The following is a 12,219-nucleotide window of genomic DNA, read 5'->3' on the forward strand; positions in this document are numbered from 1 at the left end:
AACCGTATCCACCGCATGGTGAAGCTTGGCCTCGCTTTGGAGGACGACGCTGTGGCTGAGGATGACCTTCCCCCTCTTGAGGAAGTAGTGACCAACGCTGAAGATCTCTCCAAGATGGAAGAAGTTGACTGATATCAATGAACGAATTTCACAACGATACATATTCAACATTCGACGACTTCATGAATCAGAAGAGAGCCATTTTGCTCTACAAAGGGGGCAAGGACCCGCCCATTGTGACATGCAGCTCTTGTGGAAGAAGTGGCCACAGTAATTCGCTTCCAGACCACTCCTTTGCAGACTCAGACGGCGCACGCTCCGGCTGGTCACAATGTCGGACTCGGTCTTGAACTGCTTACAGAACTCACCCAGAGCTGCCAGCTCTTGCGGCGACCATGCTTCTGCGCAGACAGCGCACTCGTCGTCTTGATCCACGGCGGCCTGAGCTCCGATTGGTTCTACACGTGCCGGTGCTCTCCACGCCACATCTCGGTACTCCCCATTGACTGAGGTTTCGATACGCATTGCTACATCAAGAAGGTCCTGGAACGCTTGACGCCCGATTGCCCACACGATCGACGATGGAAGTTCGGCGATCCCAAGGAGATTACGAATCCGTTGATCTGAGCCAGCAGCAGCTTGCCGAAAGGCGCACACTAGCCGGTTTAAGCTTGGGAATTGCCCTCCGTCGACGATGGTGCGCAAGACCCGGTGCGAATGTGCTCTACGGGCGGACCAAGTGGTCATGTGCACTGACCTTAAGGGCGGGTCGACTTGGGTCAACCCATCGAAAACGACGCGGAGAAGCAGCGTAGGTCCACGTATGGCGACAGATGGCTTGGGGAAGCGCGTTGCGGCTCGTCGCACCATCTTGGCGATGGCCGGCTCCCTGAACATGTCAGCGTGTAGATCTAATGCAGACTCCACGCGCTGGATGCGCTCTTCGTTGTTGGCGGCCGTCGGCTGGCTGGTGTACCGATTCTGGGCTCGGAGGGTCTGCCAGAGCCAGTGCAACAACATTGTTGTCGTTTTCTTCCACGCTTCTGTTCCCATATCGAGCGTGTCCTGCGTGGTGACCTTCTGCAGGAAAGCCACTACTGTGGCGACCACTGAACACGCGTCAGTTGCCTGTAACACTGGATCTAGGTTGTCCAATATTCGCCTTCCGAGTTCGGCCTCCACAGGACACATGGCATCGTGGAATGATGTGTTGCGCAACGTCATGCCAGCGTCATAGGCGCGCTGACTGAGATTAGGGTCGGTGCCGATGCTTTTTGTCGATGACGGTGGTTGAACTGGGTGTTTGTGCGTTCCCTGCAGGACGCGGAATATCATTCGCAACGACTGCCACGTGGATGGCAGTTTCGAAGCACGCAACTTGGAGTACCACACGTCCCGTAGGAGACCCTTCTCTCCCGATCGGCTCGCCTGTTTTATGGGCTCAACCAGCTGGTGAACATCGCGTCCCCTCAGCGCCCGGAATATGGTCTCCACAAAGCGCCGACTTGCACAGAAGGCTGTCGTTGGGTTCGCGAATACTACTGGCGCTTGAGTCTGTCGACGTGCCGTTTTGAAATGCGCATCTGGGCCTGCATAGTCGTCATCGAATCTGCTGAATTCTGGGAGGCGACGCGCTTCGTGGTGGAGATCGGTAGCAAGGAGTGCAAGGCTACTCAACAGAACGTTTTCCGCTGAAGTCGGATTCGTTTGCAACCTCATACACGAGCGTCAAGATATTGTCGAATATTGAAGGGGTCTAGACGTTTGCTGCAAAAAATACCAACACCACTGGCTTGTCAGATTAGGGCCGCAGCTCTGGATTGGCACAGCTAAGTTTGACAGGAATCCGTCATCCCTCGTGCAATTGCGTGTTTCCTTGCAAAATGGACTCTGCTGACTATGACGCCCAGCAGCACCAGCTCAGAAGATCGTTACGACGGCACATAGTAGTTCTAATTGTGGCAGGGCTCCTTCTGTCAACCACTTTGGCAGCGGTTATCACAGTCATGGTCCTAAACGGAGGTCACGCAGCGCTGGACTACTCCGCTGCCGGCAAAGCTATAATAGGTGTAGGAGGCGCGTCTGCATTCGCCCCTCCTGACTCAAAAGAGGCCTACGAGCGACTCTTTGCAACCGACCCGCTAGCAATTTGGCACTGCCATGTCAATTTACTCAAGGATGGCACGCCGGTGTGTCTTGAGAATATTACGATGGAACAGACAACCAACTGGGAGCGCTCTGAGGGTTTCGCAGCGTCAGAGGAAACACGAGAGCTTTCGGGTATCGGGTTGCAGGGATCACTCAAAAAATGGTCATCATCTTACACGGGTATCTTTCCTGATCAACTGGAGAGTCTGCAGGACCCGTTTGGCAAGCTGACTTACATGGTAAAATTCACCAAACCTGAGCGGAGAGTGAATTCGGACCCCAATCACCCCACTAACCTGGGCACTGCTTTGCGTCTGGATGAATTTTTAATACTGGCTGCCAATTACGATGTCGGGGTTGTTTTGCAGCTGATGTTCTCCTCCTACTATTTGTCGCGGCCAAAGCCATTCGATTTGGTAGAGCAGACGCTGGGGGTGGTTGAACTCGTCCGTTCAATGAAGGAGGTGACACTGACTGACAAGCACCTGTGGTTCTCCAGCTCAAACGTTGACGATCTGGAACGGTTGAAACCCATCCACAACGTCATCGTGAACGTGTTTGATCCGTATGTGTGGGAACGGGAGCAGACCGAAGACGTCATATTCGGCACCTTCAGGAAATCGTTTAACGACTCATCGTTCGTTGGAGACACCGTCTTCGGTGAGGATTACCTAGTAATGAGATTCAGATGCCGATTTGGACTGGCTGGTGGCACACGGGTTCAACTATGTCAATTTGGATAAGCAAATGGTTTTCGCTTTCCCGGAACTCTTCCCTCTCGCTATCTCAAAGGGGATCTTTCCTCTCGTGGGACTACTGTCTCCAGAGTCCATCGACGTTCGAGAGGACGAATTGATCAGAACCCTCCCGTCAGCCTTTGGCAACAGTGTATTCCGAGAGGCCCGCTGGTTTCTGCTAGACCTCGACGCATATGGGTTGATGATGGAAGACCCGGAAACAGGGCTGGGTGTTCAGGCGCTGTTACATGCTGTGAAAAACGGATGGATCCCGTGAGGTTTCACACATCCTCCAACGCAGAGCGCCTTTGCCTGAGACAACATCAGCATTCTCGAAGAAGTCTATTTATGTGTGATGTTATCGTGGTCGGGAGGTGCACATCAGAAAAGTTTGTGATGGACTCGGATACTGCTGGTTGGGCGGGTGAACGCAGATCCACAGACTTCTCATACCCCAAAAGGCGTTGGACTGGACGTAAATCGACTGTCGAGGCGATTGGTGACAACGAAACAGAGTCAACCAAGCGCCGCTCTCTCTCCCGGCCGCCCCCCAGAGAAAAACCTACACGCCGAGAAAGCATGAACGCCAAGAGAAACGGCACGATCGGTCCCAAGCCACACAAGGTGCTGACTGGTAACGTATGCGGAGACCAGATGAACTATGTCCTCAGCGGTAACGAGCTGAATCTCTTCCGAACTGCCGTTTGTCGCAAGTATGCAACCTCTGGTTGCTCGCTTGGGGCCAAATGCTTTGACTCTCACTCACTCGCCTGGCCTCGTCGAAACCCGGCAACGTTCGAGTATAGCGATAAGACTTGTCCAGACATCAAGTACTCTACGGATATTGAGACTGGTCGCATGCAGCTACACAGCTGTTGTATGGCTGGACGTAACTGTCCCTACGCGCACTCAAAGGAGGAATCCATGTACCACAGCCGCTTCTACAAGAGCATTCGCTGCGAGCAGCCGGGCTGCCGTCGGCCGTACTGCCCTTTCGTGCACGATGCATCAGAAAGAAGAAACAGGCGCCATGTCGGCTTGTCCGACGCCAAAAGGGTTCCCGGGAAGCATTCCTACCAGACGTTACCTCCCACCTCACCCCACCTTATTCAGAGCGACGCCAGTACGAATGCTTTGGTGGACGAGCTCTGTGCCATCATCAATCAAAATCTACGCGAGACAGGCGTGAGGTACCGGTCCTATGACGGTTGTATTGAGTTCGTCGCTGGACCGCAGTGATGTGAAATCGATGATCGCACTAAAAAGGTCAATTCGCTAATGCGCCACATCTTCTTCTTCGTCAACCCATCTTCAGGGGGAAACCTGGCCAGTAGATTTCTTACACCCGGAATACGTCGTCTAGAGATGACACTGAGTCAGCATGAGTTCAATCTACACTTCTTCAACATCAAAGACGGGGATTCTGGGGAAAAACCAGGCTTCCAAGCCATCGGAAAGCTGATCCGAAACCTTGGACCCAATGACCAGATATACTCGATCGCGTGCGGCGGGGACGGCACGGTGATGTGGATGGTCCAGGAGCTATGGGCACATGGTGTGGATGACACCAAGAGATTGGTTATTGGTGTCGTTCCGTTCGGAACGGGCAATGACTTCGCGCGTGCAATGAATTGGCAGTCGTTCAACGCGTGCAATCCTTGGAGTCAGGACATGCGAGTGCTCACGGAACTGATGCGGGAGTGGACGCGAGCCGCCCAAATTTTTCACGACGTTTGGCTAGTGGAGGCCTCCGTTCGTAGTGGCGGTTCCTTTTTGAAGGTGGATAGTGACACCAAGAAAAAGGTCGACCTCGAGATCACGAAGAAAAGCTTTCTGATGTCGAACTATTTTAGCATCGGCATCGAGTCAAGGATTGGCGTCAATTTCGACCGTCGACGTAAGAACAACCAGGTTAGGAACAAGTTTGTATACTTCGAAGAGGGATTCAAGAAAGTCCTCTTTGGGAATACTGTTCCTATCGACAAAACGGTGCAGAGAATGACGAACGGGGACTCCGTCATCTTCGACAACCACGGATCGAAAAAACTGCTACCATCCACCATGTCACTGGTGGGGATCAACATTCCCTCGTTTGGCGGTGGAATGAGCATCTGGGAAGATGCTAAGCCCAAGATGAAGGCAGGTGTGATTGGCCGGGAACCGGGTCACCTCGCTGACGCTTGTCAAGTCGTGGGCGACGGCTGTATGGAGTGGGTGTCTTTCCACTCGGCGGTCGGTTTGGGGAGTGAGAAAGTGGTTCGTGGAAGGGGATACCGTATCGATCAAGGTCCGGGTCCCTACGAGTTAGAATTCTACGAGTCCTTAAGCGAAAAACAGCGCATCTATTTTGAGGTAGACGGCGAGTTCTTCGTGGTCACGCGTCCACACACCTTCCGAATCTCGCACCACAAACAAGTACGCACGTTGATGAGGTAAGCCGACGGCACATTTGCTGACTCAGAAGCGGTGACCCCCTTTCGGAAACCGGCTCAGCCTCTTCGTCTGAACAGTCTCTATCATGCACATCAGAGCGCTGTTAATGTTTTTCAGAACAATGCCCATGTCCACATGGTCCGTGATCCTTTGCCTCACGTCTCAACGCTCGCTTTCTCCTTGTGTCGTCTGACAACGTTGAATCATCTACGTGCAAACCAGTGTCCACACCCACCTGAATCGCTCTCGCTCTCGCTCTCCCCAAAGTCGAGGGGTCGATGATAAATGCAACAGCTCTTGCTGGTCCTCTGCCCAGAAAACTCATTGTCCACTGCGGTATCGTCGAACCTAACACTCTTCTTTCTCTCCGGGGACTGAAGCTTAACCACCTCAACGTGAGCATCAGTCTCAGTGGCAGTGACAGTCCTCGACATCAATTCGATATTTCTTTGGAACGACATGACGAGGCCTTTTGTTAGGACGTTGTGTGCGGCCGCGTCTCTGTTTGCCTTCGGATACGCTTTGAGCCGTTGGCTCACCAAAGACTCCGATGAAAACCGGTGTTGCGGAGGGTCGTGCCAATCCAAGACCCCTACTAAAAAGTCAGAGGGAGGCCGGACAAATTCTCCGAACATGATCCCTGGACAGGCTAAGGTATACCTGCATACCTACGGATGCGCCCACAACAGCAGTGACGCAGAATACATGTTGGGACTTCTTTCTCAGTTCGGTTATCAAATCGTCGACACGTGGGAAGAGGCCGATGCGGTGATTCTCAACAGCTGCACAGTAAAGAACCCCAGTCAAGAGGCGGCCATGACTCTCGTCCAAAGGGCCAAAAGCGCCGGGAAGGCGATTATAGTAGGCGGGTGTGTCCCACAAGCGGATAGGAATGTCAAGGGGTGGCATGACGTGTCGATGATTGGCGTTACGCAGATTGATCGGATCGTGGAGGTTGTGGGTGAGTCTCTCAAGGGCAATGTGGTGAAGATGCTGGAAAAAAGTGAACTACCATCTTTAGACCTTCCGAAAATCAGAAGAAACGATCTGGTCGAGATAATTCCACTCAGTACGGGGTGTCTTGGACGGTGCACGTACTGCAAGACAGTTCAAGCCCGAGGGAAGCTTGGATCCTACGTTTTAGAAGCGATCTTGAGTCGCGTTCGACAGGCTGTGAATGAGAACGTGCAGCAAATCTGGTTGACGAGCGAAGACACCGGCGCCTACGGTATAGATCTGGGTCTCAACGTCATCGACTTGTTGACTGCCATCCGTGACGAAGTCATGTCTAATCCACTTGCTCGACAAAACAATGTCATGGTTCGAGTTGGTATGACCAATCCGCCATACATTTTGGAGCATCTTGAGGATATGGCCAACATACTAAAATCGGAATGCTTCTTCGAGTTCCTCCACATTCCAGTGCAATCCGGCTCTAATGCTGTCCTCAGCAGCATGATGAGAGACTACACTGTTGAAGAGTTTTGTCAGGTGTGCGACTACCTGCGAGAGCACGTTCCACACATATATTTAGGAACGGACGTGATATGTGGCTTCCCGACAGAAAAGGATGACGACCACAAATTCACCCTAGATCTTCTGGACCACTACAAATTCGAGATGATCAACATCTCCCAGTTCTACCCTCGGCCAGGTACTCCGGCAGCAAAATTACAGCAGCTGAATACGAAAACTAAGAAGTCCAGATCTCGCGAGGTGACCGCTCTCACCAAGGCGATACCGAGCAAGCACGCCCATCTGGTGGGTAAGACTGTGGATGTCTGGTTCTCTGAGCCCTCTGACCGATCGGACCACACTGTGGGCCACACTAAGCAGTACGTGAAAGTGCTGGTACCTACTGACACCGGTCTTATCGGGACGAAACGCAGCGTGCACATCGACTCCTTCTCCAAGTGGCACATTACGGGTCATGTAACTGAATGTTCGTGACTGGTAAATCAATTTTTCGATGCGCCACGCTCCTGAAATAGCACAGTGGGCCGTCAAACCCACTTTGCTCGCCGACTTTGATGACATAGCTCGACTGGAGTACTTGCTGCAGTTCACACTGTTCACGACAGAGTTGCATGTGCAACAGACTCACAGACTCCAATCAAAACTGACAGAAAAGGATTTCTTCGAGAAGGCAAAAGCTATGAAGGGTCCGGTGGCTACCTGTGTGGTGGACATGACACGCATGCATCCACGCTCGACTTCCGACTCCATTCTGCGCGAGCAGGCAATACACTTCTCAGGCATTGATATTGGATTGAGACAGGCGGCGTTAACATTGCCAGAAGGATGCTTGGAGCCTCCGGTTGGCTTTTCCGCCCGTATGGTACTGGGTTTGGATTGATCAGATCCAACGGGAGTCTACCAGTACCTAGTATTCTATGCTGCCCTGGGATCCTCACAAGACTTTTCAGGAAGCGGTCTTCAACAGTTTCTGGAGACCGCGATAGTCCCCGCGGGTCACAGTCTTCTATCTGCACGGTCACGCCTAGACCCGCCTAAACGCCGAGCCTTCCGGAATCTGATTCGCCTCAAAGACACGCGCTACCAAGCGCTTCCTATGTTTCTTCTCGAGGTTGAGTTCACACCAGTGCACGTCTATGTACCAGTTCCCCTGTGCAACCTCTGCGAGAAGAAGGCCGCTGCCATCTTCTGTGCACCTGACAGCGCATATTTCTGCGAGGAATGTGACAAGGTGCACCACACAGATCACCCCCTGCTTGCTCGGCATTCCAGATGTCCTGTGCAGGACAGTGACTCGCAGTTCGGAGCGTGCCGGAAACATCTGTCATGTATTTGCGACCGAGCTTGCAACGAATGTATGTTGTCTTTATGCAGGCAATGCGTTCTCACGGGGGATCACTCCAGAGGCGACAAGGCAAGCCACAATTTGGTACCCATCAGAGATGTGTACAATGGGGCGCTCGCCACCATGGACCATCCTTTTGAGACTCTTCTACCTCTTCGACAGTATCTGAGATCGAAAACCGACTCGTACATTCGCAATGCCAACGCTCAGTTACCGAAAATCAGTAAGGCTGTTAACGCTGCCGAACACGATCTCATGAAGGCCATCGACAAAAAAATGCTACATCTCCGCGCTGTAAAGGCACAAATCCTCACAGAGAGGGTCACCATCGAGTGGCTCAGCTCTTTCCTGCGTCACGTACTTCTAGGAATGAACCAGACTGATTTTCTCAGTGTGCGAAATAGACACTCCAAGCTAATCAGCTGGCTGTATGCTCTGGATCGGCAGGATGGGCCTCCGTCCGGCTCCTTCCTCGGGGCACATTATTCTGAGTCTAATCTGCTTCCTGCCAGCCTCAGAGCTACCTTGAAGGTGACTACTGGAGTTTCAGTATCCGTCTCTGACGAAAACCGGCCCCAGGTATCTGTCTCCGAGTCCATCCGTCAACCTTCAGTCAACCTGGACCCCTCGACTGCTGCTGTCTTGGGAAGAAGTTTTGAAAAGACGTTTGTGGACATTGACCCATTGGCGCCGGCGAGGACCAGCTCCCCCGAAAGACCACAAGAGATGTATAGCCACAGGCACCCCCCCCGAGGTGTCAACGCTGCACGGATCCTGCCAGCCACCATCCCCCAATCACATTTCGCCCTTCGAATGGCTCAGCTGCTGGCGGAGTTCCAGTTTGAGGCTGCAGTAGGATTGATACGATTGGCCCCCGTAAATGACAGACGAGACGTCATTGGCGCCGTTTGTGGTCTTCTTCATGGGTACAAGTTGCTCCCAGAGTTCATCAGCAGGTTCCTTCGCCTGGAAATATCCCAAAATCTGGGTGGGGCATCGCTGCGACAGCTCTTCTATGGGGGCTCACTCATTCAACCGCTTCTGTCCTTTCTGATCCAGCCGACCAACGGAATTATCGACGAGGCTGAGAACCTCATCTTCGCCGATTTCACTGATGCTGTGGTCAGTATCATGGCCAGGGGGTCGTCGGAAGACGCCGTCCTTTGTGCATTCATCGACTGCTGGAAGACGATTGGTTCCGTTACTGCCGCTGGGTTCCCTCCGTTCTATCGAAGCATGATGCATACCGTAGATAGCGCAACGCAACAAGCGACAAAAAGCCCTGTTCTAGGGACAGCCATGGCCACCCAAATCATGCTGAGCTGCGTGCTGAGCGACATACCGTTGCACTCGTTGCCAGACTTTGAATCTAGAAAACTGTTGAGCTCTGCGTTGAAAAAAGCCGCAGGGGTTGTGTGGAGGCTTCCAGAAGTTGCAGAAAGCTCGAACAGGGCGATGGAGCTGGTCGATGAATCCCTCCAATATGATTTGTGCAAACTGGTCTACGGTTGGATGAAGTCGATTCTTGGCGTTGGCACTGTACGCCTGCATGCTGTCGCGAACTTCCGACGCGACGGCGAGGAACTCAGAGTGAGCAGTCTGACAGGCGTGATAAAATATCTTCTTGACCTCGAGTCCGCCCTCGAATCTGGAGTCTACGTGCCAGACCCGAACATCGTTCAAAATGCAGAAGTCTTGATCAAGAGTGTGAGGAATCTTGAGTCAATGCAACGATTGGCAGTCGATTGTTCTTGCATTTTGGAAGAGCAACCAGGAAGCCCAGCAGTTGTTCGTTCTGTTTGAGGCAATTCTCTAGCCATAACGCATCCAGAGCATGACAAAACCGAGAACCCACACAAGCCATGACCCTGCCTGAATAAACAATTCCATTAACAATTGCTTTACATATGAGAAGCTGTCTTCCGTTTGTGCTCACTGCTGTTATCGCCGCCAACCCCGCTTGGCTGACGTCGTCTATCAATGAGAGCACACTCGTCAACGGTGTGAGCTTTGAAGACTTCTTAATGCGCCACGCTTCTAAGAACCTCAGAGCTGTTCGACAAACAGGCGGTGTAAACGAGTTTTTCGATAACTGCAACGTCAGGTTCGAACTTGCCATCAACCAGGACGTGTCTGGTTCCTTTGCCAATGTTGTGAAACAGTTTCGGAAAAGTATCGCCAGCCTGGTGCGCGAGGTGTCCGCGCTGTATCCGGGCTCCCGAATCGGGTTCAGCACATTCAGCGACAAGCCTATCCCGATCAGCGGCTTTGGCGACCATGGCGCCTACCCGTCCCAATTCGTCCGGGACCACTGTTACCAACTCAGATACCCGCTTACAGGTAATACGGATGGGTTGAGCCATTCCGTCGCTGGCGTGAACATCAGCGGAGGTGGTGACTACAAGGAAAACCTCCTCGGGTCTCTTGTTTCCGTCGGAAACGATCCTGCGTGGGGTTTTTCGAAAGGCTTAACTGGGGGCTTTGGTGATGATGCTGCAATGATCCGTGTGGTTCTATCCACCACCGACGCTCTACCACATGAAGCTGGGGATGCCAAGGTGAACACGCAGAACTGGAACAAGCACTGGGGGACTGACGGTTTTAAAGAATCGTGGACCTTGCACTACGGATCTTGTAGAGAGGACGGCAGACTGTATTCCGATCTGGTTCAGTTGAGGACTAAATATGAGGCTGGTGCATTAACTTCTGACGAGACTGCCAGATTCGACGAGCTCCGGGAGCTGTGCGGTCCGTGGAAGTTCCCTGAAGGCTTCCTGCCTCACGGCGATGTGGTGGACACGCCTACGAACTGTCTGAACCACGAGTACCCTACTCCGGCGGATGCTGCTCGGGCTTTGAATAATATCGACGCCATCATCCCGGTGCTGTTGACGCCGTCAGCCAACGCCGGATTGAACTACGTAAAATTGCATGGCAACTGTCCTGACGCGACCAGCGAAGCTAAGTGCCTGCGGCAGCACTACCAGCAGATGTTCTTGGAGGCAGGGTTAAGCGGACTTTTCTATAGTCTGGAGGGGGAGTCCATTCCGACAATAAACGACATCATACTGTTCGCTCTGGAAACCATCAAGTACATGTACTGTGCAGGTTCACCCTTGACATCCGAATTTCCGACACGCACTGTTGAGCCCGGCACGTCGGTTTCTCCGGACCCCACAACGAAGCCGACAGGCGTTCCCTCCGATGTCACGACTCCTTGTGTCTGCGTCGGAAATGTTTGTCCTTGTTTCAACGAGATGAGAATCTACGTGGGCATGGATGTGCCTGTCTCCAGATGGGCCTCGTTCATGAGCATGTTTGGACCCTGGGTGAAGATCAACCAGGGTCCATATGATCGGTAAGGATCAATGATCGGTTGATGTATCGTACTCTTGAATTATGTGTCATGCGAGACTCTGTTACACTTATCACTCGAGTGCAAATGAGTTGACACAAAGAGGATAAGTTAAGAGAATGCAAACACACCTTGAAAAATCTTCATCGGCTTCTTCTGTTACGCTAAATTGCATCCTGGATTTGTCAGACAACGCCATCCAAATTCCGATGGCACCTTGGCAAAGTTATCAAGGCTTCACGTTAAGTTGTTAGTTGGTGACTAAGTGTCGATATGCAATATAACACAGATGCATCATGGCCCCTGTGGGGCCGAGAGCTCTATAACTAGGGAGCTCGAATCATCCCCCTCGATATCTTGTGCTCCTCCTGGAGTCACTTGCGCCTGGATCCTCGACTTCGGTAGCTTCTTCAAACGGTTGGTTGACACAATGTCATGCTTGTCGGGGTCGTCTGCTTGCCTAATCGAAGCTGCCGACCTAGTCGCCTCCTGTACTATCCAGACCTTCGGTTGTGCCTGAACCATGGTCGTCAGGTCGTTTGGATTCACCACTACAACCTCATCACCCGGCTGTAGCTCCACCGGCTTCGACTGCACCATCATGGTGGAGAACAGCTGGTCATCCGGAGCTCGGGGCAACCGCCCGTAGCACAGATGGAATGGTGTCAACCCTCGTCCTGACTTGCGAAACCGCAAGTCTTTGACGACTTGACTGGTCAGTCGTG

The 12,219-nt window shown here is 52.5% G+C and overlaps 7 protein-coding genes across 13 annotated transcripts; 5 read left to right on the forward strand and 2 right to left on the reverse strand.

Annotated features, from left to right (window-relative positions):
- Window positions 1-180: 180 nt before the first annotated feature.
- On the reverse strand, window positions 181-1,719 carry KVP17_000720 (uncharacterized protein; the record flags this gene model as incomplete). Its single annotated transcript, XM_068515489.1, has 1 exon — window positions 181-1,719. The coding sequence occupies one exon, from the start codon at window positions 1,717-1,719 to the stop codon at window positions 181-183; it is 1,539 nt and encodes a 512-aa protein (XP_068372289.1).
- Window positions 1,720-1,883: 164 nt separating this feature from the next.
- On the forward strand, window positions 1,884-4,124 carry KVP17_000716 (uncharacterized protein; the record flags this gene model as incomplete). 3 transcript variants are annotated; one of them, XM_068515481.1, is made up of 3 exons in its annotated part: window positions 1,884-2,808; window positions 2,837-3,158; window positions 3,320-4,124. In XM_068515481.1, 3 exons carry the CDS (start codon window positions 1,884-1,886, stop codon window positions 4,122-4,124), a joined length of 2,052 nt encoding a protein of 683 aa, XP_068372281.1. The 3 variants fall into 3 exon arrangements, with proteins under 3 accessions (XP_068372281.1, XP_068372280.1, XP_068372282.1); XM_068515480.1 differs by lacking the exon at window positions 3,320-4,124 and having other exon boundaries at window positions 2,837-3,162; XM_068515482.1 differs by lacking the exons at window positions 1,884-2,808; window positions 2,837-3,158 and having other exon boundaries at window positions 3,282-4,124.
- Window positions 4,125-4,163: 39 nt separating this feature from the next.
- KVP17_000717 (uncharacterized protein) lies at window positions 4,164-5,321 on the forward strand (the record flags this gene model as incomplete). Of its 2 annotated transcripts, none has more annotated exons than XM_068515484.1 (1): window positions 4,164-5,321. In XM_068515484.1, the coding sequence occupies one exon, from the start codon at window positions 4,164-4,166 to the stop codon at window positions 5,319-5,321; it is 1,158 nt and encodes a 385-aa protein (XP_068372284.1). The 2 variants fall into 2 exon arrangements, with proteins under 2 accessions (XP_068372284.1, XP_068372283.1); XM_068515483.1 differs by having other exon boundaries at window positions 4,251-5,321.
- A 456-nt stretch (window positions 5,322-5,777) lies between these two features.
- Window positions 5,778-7,268, forward strand: KVP17_000715 (uncharacterized protein; the record flags this gene model as incomplete). Of its 2 annotated transcripts, none has more annotated exons than XM_068515478.1 (1): window positions 5,778-7,268. In XM_068515478.1, the coding sequence occupies one exon, from the start codon at window positions 5,778-5,780 to the stop codon at window positions 7,266-7,268; it is 1,491 nt and encodes a 496-aa protein (XP_068372278.1). The 2 variants fall into 2 exon arrangements, with proteins under 2 accessions (XP_068372278.1, XP_068372279.1); XM_068515479.1 differs by having other exon boundaries at window positions 5,952-7,268.
- Window positions 7,269-7,287: 19 nt separating this feature from the next.
- On the forward strand, window positions 7,288-9,955 carry KVP17_000719 (uncharacterized protein; the record flags this gene model as incomplete). Of its 3 annotated transcripts, XM_068515486.1 has the most annotated exons (3): window positions 7,288-7,651; window positions 7,679-9,846; window positions 9,881-9,955. In XM_068515486.1, 3 exons carry the CDS (start codon window positions 7,288-7,290, stop codon window positions 9,953-9,955), a joined length of 2,607 nt encoding a protein of 868 aa, XP_068372286.1. The 3 variants fall into 3 exon arrangements, with proteins under 3 accessions (XP_068372286.1, XP_068372288.1, XP_068372287.1); XM_068515488.1 differs by lacking the exons at window positions 7,679-9,846; window positions 9,881-9,955 and having other exon boundaries at window positions 7,288-7,674; XM_068515487.1 differs by lacking the exon at window positions 7,288-7,651 and having other exon boundaries at window positions 7,891-9,942.
- Window positions 9,956-10,046: 91 nt separating this feature from the next.
- Window positions 10,047-11,501, forward strand: KVP17_000718 (uncharacterized protein; the record flags this gene model as incomplete). The annotated part of the gene is made up of 1 exon (XM_068515485.1): window positions 10,047-11,501. One exon carries the CDS (start codon window positions 10,047-10,049, stop codon window positions 11,499-11,501), a length of 1,455 nt encoding a protein of 484 aa, XP_068372285.1.
- A 287-nt stretch (window positions 11,502-11,788) lies between these two features.
- KVP17_000721 (uncharacterized protein) lies at window positions 11,789-12,097 on the reverse strand (the record flags this gene model as incomplete). Its single annotated transcript, XM_068515490.1, has 1 exon — window positions 11,789-12,097. The coding sequence occupies one exon, from the start codon at window positions 12,095-12,097 to the stop codon at window positions 11,789-11,791; it is 309 nt and encodes a 102-aa protein (XP_068372290.1).
- Between the last annotated feature and the right edge of the window lie 122 nt (window positions 12,098-12,219).

Source organism: the organism of the source record quoted next (assembly GCF_019968985.1).
Source record: "MAG: Porospora cf. gigantea B chromosome Unknown PgB_NODE_699_length_12219_cov_198.9, whole genome shotgun sequence".
In the NCBI taxonomy this organism is placed as follows: Eukaryota; Apicomplexa; class Conoidasida; order Eugregarinorida; family Porosporidae; genus Porospora; species Porospora cf. gigantea B.